Raw genomic sequence first — 26,013 nt, forward strand, 5'->3', positions numbered from 1 at the left:
GGAAAGAAAATACTTGATAGTATTTATAGATAAAATTATAAAAGTGCAATAATTATTTACTATAAAAACTTTCCAAAGGTACTTGCTAATGTGGTTTTTCTTAGATATTCTGGCATACAGTCATTTGAAAAACAATATGTCTGCATGGAACATTGTTGTCTCCTTTCCTTAAAATTCTCCGCCAAATGATGTTCTGTAGTACAAGATTAATATTCTTTTTGAACCCTCAGGTTCGCAAGCAGCTTACTCTTTACTTGCGTATTTTTATTATGGACACTGTATTCCTTGAAAATGATGCTAAAAGGAGTTTTTCATGTTATGTTAATCAGTTTAGTTTGTAATTGTTGGGAAAGGGACTTCTAAGTTTGAGATGAAGAAACCTCGTGTATATATGTGTTTTTGGCCATTTTTTCTTGTTTTAAATCCACGTATTTAGGGGCGCCTGTATGGCTCAGTTGGTTAAGCGTCCGACTCTTGATTTTGGCTCAGGTCATGAACTCACAGTTTGTGGAATTGAGCCCTGCGTCGGGCTCTGTGCTGACAGCACCGAGCCTGCTTAAGAGTCTGTCTCTGTCTCTGTCTCTCTCTGCCCCTTCCCTACACGCACACATGTTTCTCTCTCTCTCTCTCAATAAATGTTTTTTTAAAAAAACACATATTCAAAGCTTAGGTTAAATTTCTACTGTATGAATATCATTGATGTAAGATTCTAGGCACCAGTGCTGATTGAGAATTTTTAGTTCTATTAATAGTCTCTTTCATTTTTGTTTTCATTTTCATTCTAATTGGTTTTAACAAGACTTTTAGGGAGTGTTTACATTTATTAAATTTTAAATTACCTTAACTAGCATTCTTAGAATCTGCCACCTAATGAGTATGTATGTGTTTTCATTTGCACATAATAACAGACTCCTACACTCGTGAGTCATTGGTCCCTTTAAAAACTTGTGTTGACACAAATTATTTTTGTTATGTGCTGACTTGCCTTTAGAACAATTGACAGGGGCGCCTGGGTGGCTCAGTCAGTTGGGTGTCCGACTTCAGCTCAGGTCATGATTCGCGGTTCGTGAGTTAGAGCCCCGTGTTGGGCTCCGTGCTGACAGCTCAGAGTCTGGAGCCTGCTTCAGATTCTGTGTCTCCCTGTCTCTGCACCCCTCCCCTGCTTGCCCTCTGTCTGTCTCTCTCTGTCTTTCTCTATCTCTCTCTCTCTCAAAAATAAACAAACATTAAAATTTAAAAAAAAAAGAATTGACATTTAATAAGCAAAAGTTATAGGGGTCACAAGAAAGAAGCATCAAAACAAAATGTGGGAGTAATTTCTTTAAGACATTGATTAACAATACCATTAAAGGTGAGTTCAGCTCAACTCGTATTTATTGGAGGCATCCTTGACATGTACTGAGTCCTGGTACAAAAGTGAATAGTGAAAAAAGTGATTAGTGATGTAGTCCTTATTTTTGTGGAGCCTGTGGTCTAGTGAGGGAGACAAATATAATTTCTGTGGAATTTGTTGAAATATGTGCAGGATCCCATTTCTTCTCTATCTTGTTTAATCAAGAAAATGAAATTGTAAGATTATTAATATTTTTGAAATTATTGAGAGGAGATTTAAAGAAATGGGAGAAATAAGCTAAATTAGTGACAGAGTATTGAAAATTGAGGAAAACAGTTTAAAAGACAGTTATGAACCACAGGATAATGAAAATAGGCCACCCTGGTATTAAAGATGGAGGGCAGAAGAGAATAGCCTGCAAAGAAGATTTTGAAGGAATGGTGACAGATTAATATGAAAAAAGTACCAAAGATGCCAGGTCTATCGGTTAGTGGGTTTAGGTATCAAACAGAGCATGCAGATTTATAAGAACAGGGCTCAGAAATGGAGCAGTTCCAGAGTTGGTCCATAGCTCAGTGATGTCAGTAAGGCTGCTTCTCCTCTCTGTGTCTACTTTGCCATCTTGACCACGTTGGCATTTTTCCTCAGGCTTGTCCCCTTATGGTCAGCAGTTGAATGAAGCAGCCAAGCACCACATCCTCATTCAGTTGCATGCAGAAGCAGGAAGAAGAGGGCATTTCTTTTCTAACTGTTCCTTTTTATCAGGGAGGGAAAACTTTCAGAAAAATCCCCAGCAGACTTTGTAATGGGTGCCTTTGACAGGATGAGATTATTTAACCATGCTCCAGATGTGGCAAGGATCAGCTATTTTCAGCTACACTGAGAGGTGGGCTTTTCTAAGAAAAACTTTTTTTTAAAGTTTATTTATTTTGAGGGAGAGAGCATGAACGAGAGAGAGGGGGAAAGAGAATCCCAAGCAGGCTCTGCACTGTCATTGCAGAGCCCAGTGTGAGGCTCAGACTCACGGACTGTGAGATCGCGATCTGAGCCACAAGAGTTGGACACTTAACCGACTGAGTCACCCAGACACCCCCAAAACAAACATGTTTTATGCAAAGGATCAATAATCAGAATAGGAGCAGGAAACTAGAAGTTAGTGGAGTGGTTAGCACTTTTACATTTCTGAAGGAAGTCAGTTTCCAACAGTTTCATACCCAGCCAAATTTTATCAGTTAAAAGTGTTGGTAAAGTTATTTTTGGCCATGGAGACTTAGCTCCCACAAATCTTCTAGGAAGCTACTGCTGAATGTGTTCTAGCAAAATAAGGAAATGAACCAAGAAGGGGGAAGGTGTGGAATTGGGAAATAGGAGATTCAAATCAAAGGAGAGGTAAAAGGAATCTCTGATAATGGTGAAGGGAAATTGCAGGGTAACAGCTATGTAGTAGGTCCACTTTGGTGTAACCAATCCAAATTTCAATAATCCAAATTTCAATAGGTCAAAGCCTTTGGAAGAGATCTCATCAAGAAAGTAAAAATTTATAGAATTCTGAATATGTTTGAATTAACTGAGGACAGATTTAAAAAAAAATTTTTTTTTAACGTTTATTTATTTTTGAGACAGAGACAGAGCATGAACAGGGGAGGGGCAGAGAGAGAGGGAGACACAGAATCTGAAACAGGCTCCAGGCTCTGAGCTGTCAGCACAGAGCCCGACGCAGGGCTTGAACTCACGGACCGTGAGATCATGACCTGAGCCGAAGTCGGACGCTTAACCGATCAAGCCACCCAGGCGCCCCGAGGACAGATTTTTAAAGAACTGTGTAAACTAGAGTTGACTTAAAAGTACATTTACAAAAGTATGTAAAAAAGTACATTGAAAACTAAGCAAATTTAGTCTAGGAATTAAAAAAAAAAAAAAGTTTTGTTTGTTTTTTTCGGACAGCTCAGAGCCTGGAACCTGCTTCGGATTCTGTGTCTCCATCTCTCTGCCCCTCCCCCCAATAAGTATTTAAAAACTTTAAAAAGTATGCAAGAAAGAAAATATGGTATATATTGCATGGCTCTATTATGAGTAGCTTTTACCAAGTCGTAGCAATTTGTATTAAATAAAAAAAAATTTAAAGGCCGAGTTCTGGGCTAATGGTAGTCCTGAGACACCTGGAACAAACAGTAGGAAACCACTTTGGAGGGACATTCCCACATCCCACCACAAAAAATAAAAACAAGCAAACACCAAAAACAACCAAATAAACATACAAAACCAAACACAAAACACCGCACAAACCAAAAAGTCCTCTGAAGATGAGCTTATAATAAATAATTACAAAATACATGTGATTTTTTTTCTTACTAGCAAAAGATGAAGTATATAATATTAACTCAGGCATGCCTATGATTTTTTTTTTTCCTTCACAGTCTGTAATGTCTGATATTTAAGTCACATGGGTTATTTGTAATACTAAAATTTCTTTTCTACCTTAGAAAAAATTTACTTTTAGTGTGTAATTCTATACAGTGTACAGTGGCAACATTTTAAAGTTATTTATGAGGTAAATTTTATTTCTTAGTGTGATATTTTAATTTTTTAAACAGAGTAAAAAGAAATTTGAAAGAGAATGTAGAGAGGCAGAAAAGGCACAACAGAGTTATGAAAGATTGGATAATGATACTAACGCAACCAAGGCAGATGTTGAAAAGGTAAGAAATAATCCAAACTGACTTTGATATAAAAATATTATTACTTGCATGTGGAGGGTAATTGTAATATTTGTATTGGTATTAGATTTCTCCAAGAGAAACACTACGTCTAAATCTAAAATATACAAATATTTGTGTACTTCAAATCACATGTTAGTCGGATTGTGTTTATTTTATTGTAATGTCTTAACTGCATTCAGAATGCATAGGAAAGATATAATTGCTATTGAGAATGAATTTCTAAACTAAAAAAAAAAAAAAAAGAATGAGTTTCTATCCTATTCCAAAACAGAATAGGAAGTCTAAGGTATGTTGATGGGGTATGCAAATGGGGGTTGGGTAGTGTGCTTCCCTAACTTGACCCAAGGCAAAACAAGATAAAAGTGTCAGAAGTATGTGGTGTTAGTTAGCTATTTATGTTTTTGTTTCATTCATTCTTTCATTCATTTTGGAAAACTGAGCTGTTCGTCGCTGATTCTGGGCCAGATGTTTTATAACATAACTATTTGTAAGGATCAGCCCTTAACTACTGCTGCTTAGCTTTTCCTTCTTTGCTGTATGTTCTTTATCTTAGAACATTGGACATTTGAGAGGGGTAATTTTCTGCATTCCATTTTCTTTACCACTTAAAGCCATAAAATTATATAAAAGTCAGATTACAATTAAAGTCCTTCTAGTATAACTTGTGAGGGTTTTATTTTTTTCTACCCTATTTCTTAATGACTTTTTATACCTCTAATGATAGTTAAGTCCCTTGTCATTGGAAATACACAGACTTAAGGCAGTTTGTTCTTTTTTTGATTTTTCCAACTCTAGCATTTCCTTATATTGATCCCACTGATCGCTGTGTTTAGTTTTAGTTTCTTTGAGGTACTGGGAAAGTATTCTGTATTTTCTACATAAAGCTCTTTAGATATTCATAGCAGATTCTCTGTCCCTAGATGAACCATTGTATTTCTTTATTCTACTGAGGAAATGGCTTTAAGTCACTTTTCATTATGACTGTTTTCCTTTGGATACCTGTTAATTTGTCAGTATCCCACCTAAATTATGTTAACTTCCAGTTGGATGTAATAATCCAGATAATGGTCTGATCAGTCCAGAGTTTGATTACCTCACTCATTTTGAACACCAAATTTATGTTAATTATGGCCTAAATGTATATCGATTTTTTTTTTTTTTTTGAGCAACCACATTGTTTGGATGGACTCCCATTGGGTTTATGGTTAACCCCATGTCTTTTCACATATGGTGTGATATGAGAACATGTGTCTCATAACTTGTACTGTTGGTATTTTAGATGCGTGTGTACATCTGTATCAATTATTAGACTTAACTCTGCGGTTAAGATTTTTGGACCCTGATTTTGATCATCCATATATTCATTTCCTTCCTAGCATCATGTCATGCACATAATGTGTTATTATTTGATAAAAATGTGGATCACAACAGTTGCAAACACTGTTGTATACATGGGAGGCTTGCTTGCTGGTTGACACTCCTTAAAAACTCCTTTGACTTATTATCAAACATTGATTGGAATACATAGCTTAGGTACTAGGCAAGATAAGGGACTCTAACTGGACTCTCATTTAACTTATGTTTTTTATTTTGTCTACAGAGATCTCTTTAAAGACTAATTAGACATTTTGAAATCTAGATAGAATATGTTAATAGTTTGACCTAACTTAAGAATTTTAACGTTTATAGTTTCCTTTTTATACTCCTTTGTTTGCAACCTCCTTACTTATTAGAGAATTAGGAAAACTTTGAGGATTTGCTTTAGGAACTAGAGTAGAGGGATTCTCTTGTAAGTGACAGGTAGGAGAAAGGAACATAGTTTCAATTGAGCAATTACTGATAAAAGTTAAAAAAAAAAAAGTGAAGAAGGAGCAAGCCTATTACTGATCTTTCTAAAGAAAAGAAAGGCAGTTGCGTAACAATGTGAGTATACCATAACACTCCTGAACTGGTCACCTAAAAATGATTAAGATGGTCAATTAAGATGATATTGTGTGTTTTACAACAATTAAAAATAAAAAAGTTAATGTAGTATTTTTAAAAAAGGCAGTTAAGTATGAAGCCCACAGGGGGGCTTCAATTGTTCTAGTTTCTAGCTTTACACTCCTCTATGCCCTGCTGGAACCTTTGCCCTAGGCTTTAGGAATCACAGCCAGTGACTTAGAACAGGAGCCGTTTCGCCTGACCATTGTGGGTAGGGAATAATTTGGATTCCTCTATTCCATCATAGTTTGTGGGAACAGGGAGAAAGGGGGAAGAAGTAAATGAATGTGTACTTAAGGTCCCAGAACTTCAAATGTATTTTTCTGTAGAAATACTTCGGGCTATGGTGTTTAGTTTCCATAGTACTTAAGTATTAGAATCTTCAAGTACACTGTAGATTAAATTTTTTTTTTTTGTGGGCTTCTCTATTATCTTGGCTACTGTGTATTTCCACAGGTCAGTTTGTTTCTGAGTTCAGAAGAACTAACTTGTGGACCTACTGTTAGAAGGTTAGAGACTACATTTTGTAGAAAATGGAATTAGAACAATAAAGTGTATTAATGTGTTTTACAACTTCCAGAGCACTCTCATATAACATGATTGGTTCCTTGGAGCACTGTGAAAAATGGAGTTCAATTCTTACTTTTTTTTCTTATTACTTTAGAGTAATTGAGAAATTTACTTAGATTCCCCTCCAATAAATCTAGAATTAATGATTTTATGTTAGTATTCTAATGTTCTTACCAATGCAGATGATGCTGATGTGACCTATTCAAAAAGCATTTCTCTAAGAGCTTGAGATGAACAGAACTATATTCTAAATAATCATTCCTGAAAGTACCTTTGGTTTTGTATAGAGACTGAAATCATTGTTGAGTATTACCATATCCAAAAATCATATATTTAATCATTAGTGTTTCACTGTGGTTCTGAGTTGCATATAAGTGGATCATGTTTTAAATGTTTTACTATAACTTAACTGTCTAAAGTATTTCTATGGTGTTTTTCGTCTTCTGGTTAAGAGCATACTGTTGCAGGTCAAGCCATAATGTTGTCATTTGTTTAATTTTAAAAAAGTCTGGATTTGGTAAGGAGAAACTTTATTTGAACAGATTATTGCAAAGGGAAGGACTGTTGCAAAAAGGGAAAAGGATTACTGCAATAGGAGAGTGCTCTGTCCATAAGATATGCAAGCATCTCCTTAAATTTTAAATGATATTAATAGTTAGAAAAAGTCTAGGTTTAGCATAACTTTTAGAAAAATGAATCAGGTTTCATTTTGTTGTTGTTGTTATTTGTGTTGGTAATGATGTGGACCAATTTGTCTGTAGGCCAAACAGCAGTTGAATCTGCGTACACATATGGCTGATGAAAATAAAAATGAATATGCGGCACAATTACAAAACTTTAATGGAGAACAGCACAAACATTTCTACGTAGTGATTCCTCAAATTTACAAGGTAAAGTTTAGATATATGAAATTAATCTAGTTTTAGAGTTGGAAGAGCTAGTCTTTTTATATGTGAAACTTTTAAATTTGAGGCATCAACCAGGATGTTTCTAGATTCACTAGTCATCAGGACTAGTGATAAGAACTTCTTTTATGATTATAGATTTGAAAAGTAAATATTTCCTAACTTTGAAATCACGAATTTTCCTACTGAATAATTATTAGTGTAATAAACAGTCCAGTAAAACAATGACATTTTCTAGATAAATTTTAATACTGTATCATTGAGTATTAGGACATAGGGGGGATTCACTGGAATTGTTCTTGGTAAGCTGCTTACCTAGAATTGGGATGTAGCTTTTTGACACTATACCAGAGTTACTGGCATTACCCCAGGTGGCAGAAATAAATCTTATGAAATGTATTTGCTAGCCTGGTTTTTGCCTGCTTGTCTTCCTAGTTGCCAGATCATAAATGTAATTCAGGCCGTGAGTTTGCTTACAAATTCCATCCGTCATCACTTGATGATAAACAGTTGCCAAACAGCCTGAGGTAAAGACCCAGAATTTATATGAGGGTTAAGTTATGTTACTGCTTATTCTAGAAAGAAGAGAAATTAGAGTAAAGGGATTGAAAGAGTGTTGAAAGTAGTATCTGGGAGAGCAGAGCTTATGTGGAAAGAGTTGTCAGCCCAGATATATTTTCTTCTTTGTTGTAAGGCAAATTAGCAGTACAAAGGAAGCATAGTTAGAGAGGGTGGCCTAGAGTGGGTATCATATTCCAGTCATTTAATCCAGAGCATCTAGCCTCATGACTAGCATCTAGTCATCATCACTCAGTGGTGCTTTTCTAGGCTCTCCAGCCAAGCCATTATGTTCTGGGGAGACCAAAACGGTGTTTTGTGCTTAATTCTTTTGTTTGAACCTTGCTATGGAGCAGTCTTGCCATTTTTTTTTTCAGTGTTTATTTATTTTTAAGAGAGAATGAGTGGGATGGCGCTGGAGGGTGGGGATGGGGGGGTGGTGCAGAGGGAGAGAGAGAGACACAGAATCCTAAACAGGCTCCAGGCTTTGAGCCATCAGCACAGAGCCCAATGTGGGGCTAGAATGTGTGAACTACGAGATCACGACGTGAGCCGAAGTCAGACACTTAACTGACTGAGCCACCTAGGTGCCCCCAGTCTTGCCATTTTGTAATGCTGGGAACAGTTCCTTTGTGAAAATGTGGGTGTCAGAGTAAATCCACAAGCTTTGGGAAGTAGAGAGGAAAAGCTGGTATAAAGGCTGTGGGAGTGTGGGGACTTGAACAGTGTAGCTGTGTCCTAGGAGAAAAAGGTTAGTAGTGTCGGCAAATATTAAGGGGTCAAAAATGCCTGTAAGTTATTTGGCTTCACTTGTCATAGCATAATTCTTAGGGGCATGTGCCAGTAAATTTTTGAATTGTGGGGATTCCATTGTATGTACCACTTTCACCTTTTGGCTTCCTGTTTTCATCTTGTATCCCCAATCCTTTGATAGTTACTGAGCAGTAGACTGACTGGTAGGTCTGAGTACCTGTTGGTATTCAGTCAACTGTGGATCCTTAATCCAGCGAGATCTTACCAAAGTAATCTGAACTAATTTAAGGACTTAGAACTCTCAGATTTATATATGTTACAGGCTAATTGCTTAAAAAGAAAGAAAAAAAAACCCATCAAAATTCTGTTTTCGAGTGCAGCTTTTCCTGGAAGCATAGACAACTGCTCTGACTGAAGAATGGAAAGGTGGAGGTGGTATGAGGTAGGGAGCTGGTAGACTGTTAGGGGATCCCTTTATAATATTTGAAAACCAGTGTCACCTGGTTTAGGATGTGCTGAAAGGCTTGATTTTTTTTTTTTTTTTTTCCCCTTGTGTTATGTAACAAGTCTCAGGTTTTAAGTACTGTAAGACTGTTGAAAAGGTATTAACAACAGTGTGACTGTTAGTGTAGAATCCTAATTTGGGGGGTGGGGTTGCGTCAGAATGAAAAGAAAATTTAATATTCCCTTTTTTTAAAAAAATTCTGATTATTAGCAACTACAAGAAATGGATGAACGAAGGACTATTAAACTCAGTGAGTGTTACAGAGGATTTGCAGACTCAGAACGCAAAGTTATTCCTATCATTTCAAAGTGTTTGGAAGGAATGATTCTCGCCGCAAAATCAGTTGATGAAAGAAGAGTAAGTGCTATATAATTATATTTGAATAAATGTATTTGGTTTGCATATGCAGTTTCAGTTGGTGAAATGAATTGGGAAAGGGGTGAAGTAATTGATGGGTAGCTGATTATACTTTATATTCTGTAGAAGTCTGGCAATAGATTGGACTGCTTTGGGCTTTTTTTTTTTCCCCCATGTTTATTTATTTTTAAGAATGAAAGAGAGTGTGAGCAGGGGAGGGACAGAGAGAGAGAGGGAGACAGAATCCGAAGCAGGCCCCAGGCTCTGAGCTGTCAGCACAGAGCCTGACATGGGTCTCAAACTCATGGAATGAGAGATCATGACCTGAGCCGAAGTCAGATGCCCAAACGACTGAGCCACCCAGGCACTCAGTGGACTCCTTTGGGCTTTTAAGACTGTTCTGAACACTAAAATTCTAGTTGTTTTGAAAGAAAATTTTAATCCTTCCTTTTCCCCTGACTAAATTTTCAGTTCTACTCCAAGAGTATAACACAACCTGTGAACTGTAGGTTACAAACTGTGTTGTACTCTTATTCTAGTGAAAGTTTAGAGAAAGAAATAGATATAAAGTTACTATAAGAATTGCTTTTTAATGGAAGAGTTGGCACTTGAACTGTGGGTAGTGTATGGAGTAATGGGCAAAAAGGAAGGGCAGTGGAAGGAACAGCATAGCCCTGCTCCCCTTGAGAAAGTATATCCACTAACCTGTCTTAATTAAGGTCTAGCAAGAATCTTGTACCTGGTCATTTCTCAATAAATGTTGATTGAGTGACCAGAAAGGGTAGTTGGCAGAAATTTATGTTATGAAGAAGGAGCAAGAGAAGAGAACCAGTGTTGGGGGAGTGCTAAATATATACCACATATTTTAGTCTTCATAGCAAGTTGGTATTAATGAGGATTTTTTTCTGTAACAAATAGAATTTTGACTTGAATTTTAAAAATAAAAGGATTTTAGGGTTCTTTAATCAGAAATTCAGAAGTACATTTATTATTTCAGTATGGCTGGTTACAAGGTTACAAATGTAGTTAGGTCCCTTCTCTCTCATTCTTCTCATCCTTTAGCGAGTTTAAGGTGTCAGAAGAACATTTGGATAGTGGTATGTACTTCCAAAGACAATATATAGTATAGTTATGTGAGTTTTAAAGTTTTAGGGGAAATAGAACTTTATATTTTTAAAGTTTCTTTTTGTATTTAGTATTGTTTGTGAGATCTTTCTCCATTGTTCAGTTAACATTCCCAACTGTCTTCAGTATATTTTATCTTTTCCCCTGTTGGATGCATGAAAGCCTTTCTACCTCTTACTCTTTTACATAGATGCCTTTTCCCCTGTTTCAAAGATCAACTTTTTGTAGATATTCTGTAAAGCAAAAAGCCTTTTTCTCTGAAACTTCTTAGAATTTCTACTTGAGAATAACCTCTTCCTGTATTCCTATTCTAAGAAAGTTAGATCTTTCTTATCAACTAACTTGTCCTCAGATGAATTTCAGTGGGTTGAAGTTGTGGAATGAAAACACTTCATGAATATTACAAACTAATAAAATGTTAATTTGATTATAAATTCGTATTTTATTGGGATTAAAATATTTAAGGCTTATTACTAATCCACCAGAAGAAATTATTCGCTTTAACCTTTAATTATTATCTGTAGAATTATTTCCTTTAAATTTTTGCTGGTTGTTTCCTTGAGTAAATTTTTAACAGCTAACAGTATTAAAAATAAATGAAATGATTTTAAAAACATGTTTCTTACGTGTAGGACTCTCAAATGGTAGTGGACTCCTTTAAGTCTGGATTTGAACCTCCAGGAGATTTTCCATTTGAAGATTACAGTCAACATATTTATAGAACCATTTCTGATGGGACTATCAGTGCATCCAAACAGGAAAGTGGGAAGATGGATGCCAAAACCACAGTAGGAAAGGCCAAGGGCAAGTTGTGGCTCTTTGGAAAGAAGCCAAAGGTAAAAGTCATGAAATTCCTCTATGCTAATAGTTTTATTTTAGTGTGTCATTTAAATCAATGTAGGTGTTGAGTGGATAATGACTTACTATTAATAGAGAATAAGTATTTTTATCTGAATGATTCAGTTAACTTTTCACTTATTAGAAACATAGTTTTGTATCTTAATCGTAAAAATTATTTCTGGAGTTAAATAACATTTGACCACCACTTAATGAGTAAAAATGTTAAATAGTTGTTAATACCTCTTGAATTATATGCTTTTGAAATTTCACTTGTATGTAGTTTCAATCAGAATTTCTAAGGAAACGTTGTGATCTAACTATAAGACCACCAAAATTGCAGTTCTCTATTAGAATGAATGATTGACTATAGCAATAATAAATGTCACATTAGGTCTTATAGATCGTACTAATGAAGTTATTTTTATCATCCATGTGAATGTTTAATGGGAGGGGCCCAATGTTTGTGGTTATTTGAAGTTTAAAAATCTCCAGTTTACTAAGAGAATCTCTCTTAACTTCTTGTTGGAACCCATTTTTTGATGTGCTGTATATGTTAGATAAATCTAGTTCAGCAGCATGAGCAAATGGAATAGATGAGTGCTTAATCCTACCAATGTAGTGCTTATAATAGTGTCTATCTAGTATGGGAATAGATATGTACTTTTAATCTGATATGCTATATTTATTAAAGTACAGGTGACTTTAATTCATTTTTCTGATCTAGTCATAAGAATGCAGATAAATTTAACTCATAATATACCTATTAATCTCTTCAGAAGTACACTTATAATTAACTCAAGCATTATTCATGCTTTTAATATTTTCCAGGTGAGAAGTTGAGAGGTGAGACTTTTTTTTTTAAGTCAAATCAGAGTAGATAGGAAAGCTTAGAAAAACCAGGACTGCTGAAGTTTTTTTTTTTTTTTAAATGAGGTGCAATGAAGATGAAATAGAAACAGTCTGAGAGAAAAACCACAAATGTAATGAAAACTTTTTGCCTATTTGTGATAATAATTAGTTGCAGTTTTAATATATATTATCTATTTAGATAACTTTACCTGTAGCTGTTGCCTTTATCTCTGACAAGTGCAGGTTAAGTATAACCAGTTAGGTAGTGCTAATGTCCTAGAAATTAGAAGAGAATTTTTTTTATGTAGGTCATATTGCTTTCTCTGACATTATAATTTGTGTACTCTATATTTTTAATGTCATTTTGTAAAAAGTGATCAAATGAAATGGTACATTTCTTAAAGTAAATTTGACTTCTTAAAATGACCGTTTTGGCAAAACTATGTTAATATTCTTATAACATTTTTATAGAAAACTTTGAGATTTATTATGTGAAAAGTATGTTGCCAAAAATAGAATTTTCATTTAGGAGAAAACTATGCACATTTGGCTTATTGATTCCTTTCTTTATTTCCATATTAGCCACAGTCCCCACCCTTAACCCCTACTAGTTTATTCACATCCAGTACTCCTAATGGGTCCCAGTTTCTCACATTCTCCATTGAGCCCGTGCATTATTGTATGAATGAAATAAAAACAGGGAAGCCCAGAATTCCTTCTTTCAGAAGTCTCAAAAGAGGGGTAAGTTTAATAATGGGTTAAAATGCATGATGGCCTATTGTGTGTGTAGTGTGGCTTTTAATACTCTCCACCCTCATTATAAGGCTCTCTCCTGTAAATATGTAGTTTAAAAAGACCACAGAATTAAGTATAGCTGCCCTCAAGTTAAAAATAACTCCTCTTTATAACATTTGAAATGCGCAACCATAAAAGAATGGTATTATAAAGAGGGTGCTGGGTACAATCATATTAGCTATTTTTTTGTTTATGTGAAATCATATGTCCACCATTGTCTTGTAATGTATTTACATTTTTAAGACTTTCAGTAATTTGTCACTGCAGTTAACTCATGCAATACTTTGTCACTAATGATGACTTCTGCCAATTTATAAAGTATTCTGTTGTTGATAAAAAAATCAAATTCAATTTTTAATTTCCCTACTTTTAGAAGTATAAAACACAGTTTCCAGTAGTTAAATAAGAAATTAAAGATAGGCATGTTAAATATCAAGATTCTAGATCATATTAAGATAATACATTAGAAGATATTTTGTAAATTATTTGCCTATAAAATACTAGATATTACTGAGTAATGTTTACATGGCATTTGTGTTCTTGAGCTTAAAAAAAAAGTATTTTTTTACCAAAATATTTTTTTTAATTGCCCAGTTTTTGGTATTTACTCAAAACTAAAGTTATTCTGTAAATGAAAAATTTTAGAATTGTAAAAATCAAACATCAAGCTATTTTTTAGCAACACCTATTATACTACTGATAAATAGTAGTGTTATTCCATTATGTTAGTGAAACTAATTTCTCTTGTTTATATTTGATTTTAAGGATGTGCTTGTAATATTCATAGCTCATAGTTTAGATATATTTATGAAATTTGAACATTTGTTTGGACATATGAAAAACATAGGTGTGATAGCCCACAGATGAGAACTCAATCTATCAGTGCCATTAAAAAATCTAATCATTAACAGTGATATACTATAGTTGGGCTTACTCTTGTTCTTCCCATTCTTCCCCCACCTTCCCTCTTCCTCCCTTCCTCTCTGCCTTCCTGCTTGCGTTCTTTTTCGATTCTTTTCTTCTCTGTCTAGTTGAGTTTCTCTTTTGGCCACATGTAGAATTGAGTTTCTCTTTTGGCCACATGTAGAACAAGATATATTCATTTAGGGCAAGATGACATTATTTGCATTTTCATTAAAACACTATGACAACCTGAAGTGATGTCAGTAATGCAGTAGACATGTTCTAGTATATGATGTCCCTTTTTGGACTTCCTTTTTTCCTATACTGTCATGAACATTTTTACATCTATCTTACCTACTTCTGTGTTGAATGATGATATAGGTAATTAATGATATTCTGAAAAGCCAGTAGGAATGAGTCTGTATTATACAGTACAGGTAACCTGTATTCATTTTTAAAAGCCCTTATTAACACTTGTTGGAAACACTTAAGAAATCATTAGGGATTTTCTTTTGCCTGACTTAGGAGGGCAGAATTCCCATCTTTCTTCTCTATGATGATTTAGATTTTATTAAATATTCTGCTGTTATGAAAAATGACTGTTTAGCAGCTATATTTTTGTAATTGTTTCTGTATCTTACACATTGAGTCTACCAGATCCAGTTAACAGTAATCTATACAGTATAGTTACAGAGATATCAAATAGTTGTGTGAAATTTAGGCAGTTAGAACTGTGAGCTTTGGAGAGAGAAGTTTAAATATGTGACCTCTTCATTTTTATTGAATAAGTTATAGGTGGAATTATAAAATCTACATTTTATAAAATTGTAGAACTTAAAAGTATCTGCTTAGTTATTATTTGTCTTATTTCCACTTACTGCTTTAGTTTTAAATATTAGAACATTGTTTTGGGGGAGCCAGTTCCAGAAGGTCAAAATCCTCCTACTTTTGTTATTACCGTACCAAAGGAGAAAAAGCAATATGTAAGGTAGAAAATATGACAGATAAATCGACTAGGATATTGGAGGATAGAGCAGAAAGGAAAGTTTATTACAATCTTGGCATTGACATTTTTCTTTTTTAGTGTTTATTTTTGAGACAGAGAAAGACAGCATGAGCAAGGGAGAGGCAAAGGGAGAGGGAGACAGAATCTGAAGCAGGCTCCAGGCTCTGAGCTATCAGCACAGAGGCTTGAACTCATGAACCACAAGATCATGACCTGAGCAAAGTTGGACGCTTAACTGCCATCCAGGGGCCCCGACATTTTTCATTTTGATTGGTATTTAGTTTATCAGATTCTATTTCAAAATTAACCTATGGAGATATTTTTCTTCCAGTTAAGAATTTTCTCAATATAGGAAAATCCAAAAAGAACTTCTTAAAAAATAATTTATTTTTTTATTTTTATTTTCATTAAAAAAATTTTTTTTTACTGCTTTTGTTTTATTTTTGAGAGAGAGAGAAAGAGAGAGACAGACAGACTGTGAGTAGGGCAGGGGCAGAGAGAGAGGGAGACAGAATCCGAAGCAGACTCCAGACTTTGAGCTGTCAGTACAGAGCCTCACGTGGGGCTGGAACTCAACAAACTGTGAGATCATGACCTGAGCCAAAGTCAGACGCTTAACCGACTGAGCCACCCAGGTGCCCCTAAATGTTTTTATTTTTGAGAGAGAGAGAGTGAGCAGGGGAGGGGCAGAGAGATGTAGAAAGAGAATCCCAGGCAGGCTCTGCACTGACAGTAGAGAGCCCAATGCGGGGCTCAAACTCAAGAACCATGAGATCATGACCTGAGCAGAAGTCAGATGCTTAACCTACTGAGCCACCTAGGCTCCCGAAAAAAGAAGAGAAGCTTTAAGAAGCCAGGTGTTTTTTTTTTTTTTTTTTTTAAACATGGATTTACATGTCAGTCCATTCACTTACAAAATAAGTCTTAAGGTATTTTGGGGGGAAATTTTTGTTTTTTGGTTTTGTTTTTTGTTTTTTGTTTTTTTGTAAAAGGACCTGTGCATACAAATTGGTGTAGAATAAAGCAAAACTGAGAGAGATAGAATTCTCTTATTTTTAATGTTTATTTTTGAGAGGGTGCAAGTTGGGGAGGGTTAGGGAAGGGAGAAAAGAGAATTAGAAGCGGGCTGTGCTCTGGTAGTCTGACAGCAGCAAGCCTGATTTGGGGCTCGAACTCATAAACTGTGAGATCATGACCCAAGTCAAAGTCAGACGCTCAACCAGCTAAGCCACCCAGGTGCCCCAAGTCTTAAGGATTTTTAAAGCTGATGAGTTGTACCATTCAAATCAGAAACTCTTGTTTTGAACTATGTTTGCTACATTGTTTTTTGTTAATATTATATTTTTAAAATATTTATTTTTGAGAGAGCATTAGTGGGGGAGGGGCAGAAAGAGAGAGAGAGAGAGAAAGAAAGAATGAATCCCAAGCAGGTTCTGCACTGTCCGGGGTGAGCCTGACATGGGGCTCAAACTCACGAACTGTGAGATCATAACCTGAGCTGGAATCGAGAGTCAGATGCTTTAACCAACTGAGCCACCCAGGCGACCTATTGTTTTTCCTGAATATCTGCTTTTGGCTTTCTAAAAAATTATAATTTTTCTTTTTTTTTTTTTCTATATAAAGTTCCTAATATTTTTAAGGATCTGAGAAATGTTATATTGGACCAGTGTTTTTGAATTTGATGGTTGATACCATTAGACCTTTTCTGAGGGATGATGGTGTATAGTTTTCCTTATGTGAAATCAGGAGCTAACCATTAATGGATAATTGGTGCACACCTCAACTTAACTATTTAATATAGAAACAAATATTTTTTACTATATAACTGTTTCATTTGAGATTGTTGGGTAATCCTTTTTTTTTGGAAGTAGATTTATCTAGCAATAACAAGTCCATATTATCTGTCTAAATTATTCATGGTCTGAAAGACTTCATAGTCATATTTGTAAGCTTTTTATTTATTCAGAATACAGTTATCAGTATTTTCCTATCTTTAAAAGAAATCTAATAATTTTAATAATTTATATTTATATTATATTTAAAATCTAATCATTTTAATTGCCTAATTTCCTTTTTAGTTCCCTTGTGTATTTATTAAGGTATGGGGGGGTATGTGAAATTTTCTAGTTATAGATACATGATAATTGTATATGAGAGGAAGATATTTATGTATTGAACATGACTTACTTAAAAGAAAACTTGAATATTTTTCTAATATTTTACAAAGAACTTGAGTTTTTTGTATCCCTAAATCTAAGGTTAGTGTACCATAAATTAATTTTATAATTGATATAAAACTAGACTAACTAAAACCTGAACCATTCGATATTTCAGTTATAATTATCTTAATGTTTTCTCTGAAGCATATTAATACATAAACTGGAAAAATAATTTTTATTTCACTTAGAAATTTAGCTGGGGAAAATTATAAAAGATAAATTCAAATATTCTACATATTTTGTTTCTTGTGCTCTATATAATTTTGTCTTAATAATATTAAAGAAGACCATGAATATCTTTTTAAAACTTAAACTTGTTAACCTTTTTACCAGGAATTTTGTGATCCTAAAATAAGTTGTGCTTTTTGTTCCCTGAAACTACTGACAGTCTAAAGAATGTTAAGCTTAATTGGAAAGCTACTGGATAGCAAATGTCATCTTTCTTATCATCATAACCATTAATATATACAGCCAATTCATTGGAGATAAGGGGTAGATATTTTTGTCAGTTATTTATTAAAGTTCATATTTTTTATGTGAAATTCTTCTACCTGACATCCCCCTTCTTTAAACATCGTGATTTAGAAAACAGGGAAAAATAAAAATTTTAGAGGTTGCAAGCCATGAATGAATGAAGATTAATTGAAGATTAGCTTTGTAAAGCCAAATTGCATATTACAGGTCACAAGGAGTGTGTGTGTGTGTGTGTGTGTGTGTGTGCGTGCGTGCGTGTGTGCATGGACACGTATGCACACGTGTGTTTACTTGGTATGTTTGGTAGATGCATTGCCAGTTGCAGAGCCCTGCTAACCCACCTCATGTGGGACGGACACACACAGACACACACACACACACACCATTAGTGTATATATGTGTGGTACATACCGCACGTGTAGTATATATACTGTATGAGAGCACTCTGGCTATATCCTTTTATATTTTCAGAAAGAAAAATTTTATCTAGTTTTCTTTCTAAAAATTGACGTTATATTTTTAGTGTTGCTTATTGAGCATATGGATTTCAGAAAAACTGAAAAGTAGACACTCCGTTTTCAAAGCACCATTCAACCCATGTATTTGTGTCTGTTAAGAAATATGTATGGGAAACTTGAATCTGGGTGACTCATTGTTTTGATAATGGGTTTCTAATGTGTCTGTACATTTTTTTAAAAAACCTTATAACTAAGGTAGAAATGTTACCCTTGACATATTTAAATTCAAAAAGTGTTTTGAACTATAGCAGTTCCTGTGATGCCAGTTTGTTTAATGCATTGGGAAGAGTTTTTCATTTTTTAATACTTCATAGAAGAGTTTTTCAAGTGGCTAATATTGGATCTTTATATTTAGCTTTTCAAATATTAGTATTTTGAGAATGAAGAACTATAAGTAAAATCCACTTACGGAGAATTTCTATTTACTTTTAAGTTTTTGTTGCATTTAGAAAATATCTGCCCATTATCATCAGTGTATTTTTTTTTTTTTTTGCAAGTAATTTACTTTCCCCAAAATGTGCTTAAAATTGTTTTTCTGGCATAATTGTTTGGATTGTGAAATGTTCATGATTTATTTTAATATTGTAAAAAAAAAAGTATAAGTTATTGCATCTTCTGTATTGATTTCATGTGAATAATTTACCATTTCTTTCTGTTTTCCATTGAACTATTCAGTGGTCGGTGAAGATGGTAAGCCTTATGTGCTGATCTATATACTGTGCCAACATTAAATAATCTCAAAACTTTTTTTTTTTTTTTTTAAGTTTATTCTGAGAGAGAGAGAGAGAGAGAGAGAGAGCGAACGAGCGAGCATGAGCTGGGGAGGGGCAGATAGGGAGACAGAGGATTCCAAGCAGGCTCCATGCTGTTAGCACAGAGCCTTGTGTGGGGCTCAAACTTCCAAACCACAAGATCATGACCTGAGCTGAAATCAAGAGTCAGACACTTCACACCCAGGTGCCACTCAAAACATTGTGGTTTGTTTTTTTTTTTTTTTTAATTCAGACTAAGTAGTAAGGTACAACCTTACATTTTTACCTTGTATGTGTCTTTTCTTGTTATAATTTGATCCATAGTCCAACATATGCCAGTATTTCTTGATGTCATAAAATTCTAAAATAATATGGTTAACTTTAATCAACCTATTAAGTTCCTAAATGTTACTGAGTGGAGTCCTTGTCATGTTACAGAGCATAAAATTATAGTTAATCATTAAGTTACATGGTAGAACAAAAGTTCATATTTTTACACAAGGAAAATTAAAAATGATTTTTAATGTCTTTTAAAAAGATTGTATACATGTTATTTGTAGTTTATCACAAGAATCATTAGATTTTCAAAATAGTAAGAAAGAAAATTTCCTACTAATTTCATTAGAGAGTCACTTTCTTCTGTAGTACTGAATGGGAATAAAAGTACACATAATCTAAATATAGTATGTGCTTGCGCAGTTGTGGGTGAGTGTGTGTGTGTGTGTGTGTGTGTGTGTGTGTGTGTGTGTGTGAGTGAGGTGGTCCTTTATGCATTTCAATCACATTAATGGAACTGCATTGTGAAGACCTAACCCCCAAATCATTGGGGGTTGCATAGTTTCTTATTTTTAGAAAGTAGACCACTCTCTTTCAGACCAGTTTCTTTCAGACTTTCAGTTTAGTCTTTTTAAAATGTATTCCCTTGTAGTAGAAGTTGTCAATAAATACCTCACAGGTCTTTATATCCATTGGAAATAGTGTTTAGCTCTCAAATTCTATAAAAGAATAGGTTATGTCAAAATGGGATATTAGAAATGCTTTCATACCTACTGTTACTAAATTTGAGAACAAGGTTTGATTAGGGGTAAGTGGGAAGCAGGCAGGTTTACTTACAGGTAATTGTGAGTTTATTGTAATACCAAAAAATACCCACATTGAAATATATTTCTTCACTAGATAGTTTTTCAAAATTTTAAGAAATATTTAAAAATATATAGATTAAAAGTTTTATCTTTGGCACATATATAATACTTTTCAAAACCTACATCTGAAGTTAGATTAAAACCGACAACTAACATTAATAATTGACCACTAAATTTAAAGGCACCTTGCATAGGAAATTCTGCCATTCATTTATTTAGGTCAGATTTGGTTGATTGACATTTTATTATTTCTGCTACTTGGTAGATTAAAAAACCAAAGCCACTTAGACAAGATGCCCTATTTTTTAAGGTGAGCTTGTTGAATATCCATAATGTATAGGCCACTTGGGGAAAATTCTGGAGATTCTGTTATTAATGAAATGTTAACCTTTGATCATGGTTCTATCCTAAGAGTGAGTTTTCTCTTTTTTTAAAAGTCAGGGAAACATTCTTAAAGATGGTGAAATAAAGCTACTAAGTATGTTATAGGCATAAATGGCCCAGAGAGCAAGGATGAGTTTCATTTCAACAATACTTTAAAAATTGAACTGGCATATTCTTCAAATCACCATTTAATTTTCTTTTAATTTTTTTTTTTTTAACGTTTATTATTGAAAGAGAGCGTGAGCAGGGGAGGGGCAGAGGGAGAGGGAGACACAGAATCTGAAGCAGGCTCCAGGCTCTGAGCTGTCAGCACAGAGCCCGACGCGGGGCTCAAAGTTACAAACCGTGAGATCATGACCTGAGCCGAAGTCGGACACTTAACCGACTGAGCCACTCAGGCACCCCTCATATCGCCATTTTAAAAAGAAAAATGAAGAGTTATAGGTATCATCAATTTTTGGAGTGTATCAAAACTTATGTAAATATGGGTTTATGGTAAATAGAATCAATAGTTGCTAATATTGGCTCTGTTGTGTAACCTCTAATATGAGTGACATGATTAACACTTAAGATGGGAAAGACATAATTTGAATCAGGAGTTTACAACTAAATACTAGTACTTTTTCCTAAATGATAGTTTCTTGAATATTAAAACATTAAAAAATTTTCAAACATCAAGCATCTTTCCTAAAGAAGGATCACATCTTTAATCTTTGGATTTTATCTTTCTTTTGGGAAAAACTGAGGTATGTTATTGGTTGTACAAAAGGATAATTGAAAATAAACTCCTTATTAGAATAATTTCTACTTTCAGTTCACACAGTGGATAGTTTTACCTTTTGTATGTTTTGGTTCTAAAGAGTGGTTTAATAAGTGTAATCATTCAGAGACTATGCAATATTAAAATATATTTCACCAGTTAGATTATCTCTGTGAGGTAAGTTGCCTACTTATTTGTATAAGCTTTTCATATTTGCAGTCTGAACATTCACGGTATTTGATTTGGGAATGTGGTGATGTTATATAAAGAACAATAATTTGTATAGGTGAGAAATGTTATGTGTTTCCATTTTGTTGTTGTTGCTGTAAGAAGGTTCATATGTATTTATTTTAACTGCCAAGACCTGAAAATGATGTGATAGTGGTCATTACCAATTTTCTTTATCTGGTTATATTTTTACCTGTTCTATTTCATGATTTCATAAACTGGAATTCAAGCTTTGTTCAATATAGTTGTTTTAATTTACATACACATATCTGTGTAGATTTCTTCTTAAAAGTTTGGGGCTAATTTTAAATTAAACTTAAAACTGATGTGTGTTTTTATTTTATAGCGGGTATATTTAAAAAAGAAAATTTCCTCAAGATGTCTTTTATAATTTAGATTCTCTTTTCAGGGCCCAGCACTGGAAGATTTCAGTCATCTGCCACCAGAACAGAGACGTAAAAAACTACAGCAACGCATCGATGAACTTAACAGAGAACTACAAAAAGAATCAGACCAAAAGTATTCTTCTATTAAGTCTTTTTTACCATTATTATTCCTTTCGGGGTATACTTTGAATGATATGTTTAAGTGTGATGTATCGAAGATATAAAAATCATATATCCTAATTAAAATATCTTTTGAGGGAAAAATACACTCCTAAACTTTGCAAAATTTTATGGTTGCTGTGTGATAAATGAAAATGAAATGTTAGTTTCTTAGGTTGCAGTTTACTTATTAGATGATAATAGTCCATGTCCTCAATAATATTGCAAAACAGTTTAATGGTTCATTATCAACAGTAGTTTTCACCAACATTAACCGCCTCTTACACCTTGATACTTTCATTTTGCTTTGATACATAAATTGAGCTCAGTAGAAACCTAAGGCTATAATTATTTTGTTTGCAGCAAGTTAGCATACAGTACTTGATTACTTACAGCTTCAGATTCATTGACTCATTGCTGTAATTTTTTTTCAATTTTATAAAAAGTTTCCTTTGGTTCAGTTTTGTTTTAATGAACAGATATTTATGATGAATAAAGGGTTATTACAGTGAATTGGTGCCTTACTGTCTGCTTTTATAGTAAAGATAAAATTGGAGCTTAAACTATAGCACGATTGACAGTTTTTGGAGGGTTTTGTTTTTGGTTTTTTTGTAGCTCAGGCAGTTTCGTTCCAGATTTTTATTTTTTTTTTAATTGAAGTATAGTTGACACGCATCACATTAGTTTCAGGTGTAGAAATGATTTAAATTTTGATGTTAAGAATTATACATTAGGTATAATGGGATGCTTAATCATAAATGAAACACTGTAATATAGTTAATTCTCATTATTTGTGGTAGTTATGTTTTTTTAATTTTTATTTATTTTTTTAATTTACATCCAAGTTAGCATATAGTGCAACAGTGATTTCAGAAGGAGATTCCTTAATGCCCCTTACCCACTTACCCCATCCTCCCTCTCACAACCCTTCCAGTAACCATCTGTTTGTTCTCCATATTTAAGAGTCTCTTACGTTTTATCCCCTTCCCTGTTTTTGTATTATTTTTGCTTCCCTTCCCTTATGTTCATCTATTTTGTATCTTAAAGTCATACGAGTGAAGTCATATGATATTTGTCTTTCTCTAATTTTGCTTAGCATAACACCCTCTAGTTCCATCCATGTAGTTGAAAATGGCAAGATTTCATTCTTTTTGATTGCTGAGTAATACTCCATTGTGTGTGTGTGTGTGTGTGTGTGTGTGTGTGTGTGTGTACATATATATATATATATATATATATATACCACATCTTTATCCATTCATCCATCAATGGACATTTGGGCTCTTTCCATACTTTGGCTATTGTTGATAGTGCTACTATAAACATTGGGATGCATGTGTCCCTTTGAGACAGCACACCTGTATCCCATGGATAAATGCCTAGTAGTGCAATTGCTGGGTCGTATGGTAGTTCTGTTTTTACTGTTTCCACAGTGGCTGCACCAGCTTGCATTCCCACCAACAATGCAAAAGAGATCCTCTGTCTCTGCATCCTCGCCAACATCTGTTGTTGCCTGAATTGTTCATGTTAGCCATTCTGGCAGGTGTGAGGTGGTATCTCATTGTGGTTTTGCTTTGTATTTCCCTGATGATGAGTGATGTTGAGCCTTTTTTCATATGTTGGTTGGCCATCAGAGTGTCTTCTTTGGAGAAGCATCTATTCATATCTTTTGCCCATTTCTTTATTGGATTGTTTTTTGGGTGTTGAGTTTGATAAGTTCTTTATAGATTTCAGATACTAACCCTTTATCTGATATGTCGTTTGCAAATATCTTCTCCCACTCTGTTGGTTGCCTTTTTGTTTTGCTGATTGTTTCCTTTGCTGTGCAGAAGCTTTTTATTTTGATGAGGTCACAATAGTTCATTTTTGCTTTTGTTTCCCTTGCCTCTGGAGATGTGTAGGGTAAGAAGTTGCTGCAGCTGAGGTCAAAGAGGTTTTTGTCTGCTTTCTCCCCAAGGATTTTGATGGCTTCCTGTCTTACATTTAGGTCTTTCATCCATTTTGAGTTTCTTTTTGTGTATGGTGTAACAAAGTGGTCTAGGTTCATTTTTCTGCATGTTGCTGTCCAGTTTTTCCAGCATGTGATAGTTATGTACTATAAAGTTATTGTGAGCACTGAATTCGTGAAGACTGAAATGGAAAATACAGGTTTAGGCTCCATTTAGCCTCTGGCCACAACATTTTCATCACCTGGTCAGTTATAACCTTGTTTTATGTGTGTTTCTATTTGAAGACTCATTATAATATATACTGTTGGTTTATTAACTTTGAACTCAGGGCTGATAGCACTGTAACTCATGCCTGAACAAAGTCTATCTAACCACATAACATTTTTTCCATAAGGCATCTCACAGCCTTCTTGCACTTAGAAACACTAGACAGTACTTCAGCACTACACTTAGGGGCTTATTTTAAAAAGAAAAAGCAATAAAGAGCACAGAATTAAAAAAAAAAAAAAGGCACTAGATGGACCCCGAAAAGGATACTTGTTCAGAGTGTCTAAAACTTAGGAAAGAAAGAAGGCTGAAATTACTCGAATCTTCTAAAGATAGGTGATATTAAAATAGTAGAGTCAATTATATTTCAGTAAAACTAGAAAGTAGAAGGGATCGTTTTCAAAAAGACGTATAAGATGAGATGAGAAGAAACCTCTGTCATTTTATGTAACACATTTAAAGGATGAGCAGAAGTTGAGAAAGAGCCACTGAAGGACATTATGAGACAGTAGAGGTGAGAAGAAAGGAAAAGAAAATGTAACTTCTAGGAAATTAAGAAGGAAAAGAGTTGTTAGCCAGTAATGTCAGATATTAGAGGAAGTCACAGTGCTGATTGAGGCATACATAACCTACAGTGGTGTGATTAGAGAAATGAGGAGGAGATGAATGAGCTGGGAGAGGGTCAAGTTAAAGATGTATTCCTATTTCTAGCATGGATGAGTGGGAGGCCAAAGATGCTGTGAACTAAGGAGGAATATATGTCTATGGAGGAATATAATGAATTTGATTTGGGACATGATGAGTTTAAGAATATTGAGGAATATTCTTCCAGTCCTTGATTAAACCTATATAAGTACAAAGACACATACGTGTGTGTGTGTATACACACACAATATACATATATGTAATATATACTTACGTATGTTACATATATAAAATCTCATAAATGAGAAGCAAGAAATGAAAAATCTCCTTTTTTATTCCAAATGTTTTAAGACGGTCTTCATAAATTGCTCACTCTATACAATCATCTTTATGCACATTATCTTTAAACAGGTAATGTTTGACTATATTTAAAGAGATGTTATTACTCTCTTAAGATAGGCTACATGAGAGCCCCCCAAATCAAATGAAACTCTTTTATCTGGGAACATATGAAGTGAATATTTAATTCTGTGACTTCCTTCTCATTTTCAGAGAAGCACTCAACAAAATGAAAGATGTGTATGAGAAAAATCCACAAATGGGGGATCCAGGGAGTTTGCAGCCTAAATTAGCAGAGACCATGAATAACATTGACCGCCTACGAATGGAAATCCACAAGAATGAGGTAGGTTTGTTACTTTGCAGTTGTCTAAGACAAATTCATTTGTATAAACTTCATTATGATAAATTGATTTTTGCTACAATTTTATCTTCAAATATTTAATTTTAGGGTTACTATCTAAAAGAAAGGAATCATTATGGTCTATAGTCTTTAGAATTAGTCCCTCATTCAAGTTTTTCTTTTTAATTAAAACTTTATGTAAAACTAAACATTTATGCTTATCAGCTATGAAGTTGATCGTTGGTC

General features: G+C 34.2%; 1 protein-coding gene across 4 annotated transcripts in view; it reads left to right on the plus strand.

Annotated features, from left to right (window-relative positions):
* FNBP1L (formin binding protein 1 like) overlaps positions 1–26,013 on the plus strand; it is a 127,667-nt gene that overhangs the window by 94,012 nt on the left and 7,642 nt on the right. For 3 of the 4 annotated variants that reach the window (XM_042952891.1, XM_042952892.1, XM_042952893.1), the window contains 6 exons: positions 3,928–4,032; positions 7,368–7,496; positions 9,538–9,684; positions 11,442–11,645; positions 22,089–22,198; positions 25,638–25,770. In XM_042952891.1, the coding sequence (XP_042808825.1) occupies positions 3,928–4,032; positions 7,368–7,496; positions 9,538–9,684; positions 11,442–11,645; positions 22,089–22,198; positions 25,638–25,770 (828 nt within the window). Of the gene's footprint in view, positions 1–3,927; positions 4,033–7,367; positions 7,497–9,537; positions 9,685–11,441; positions 11,646–13,080; positions 13,240–19,088; positions 19,104–22,088; positions 22,199–25,637; positions 25,771–26,013 lie in introns of all 4 variants that reach the window. The other variant, XM_042952895.1, reaches the window with a different exon arrangement.

This window comes from Panthera leo, chromosome C1 (genome assembly GCF_018350215.1).
Source record: "Panthera leo isolate Ple1 chromosome C1, P.leo_Ple1_pat1.1, whole genome shotgun sequence".
NCBI classification, from domain to species: Eukaryota; Metazoa; Chordata; class Mammalia; order Carnivora; family Felidae; genus Panthera; species Panthera leo.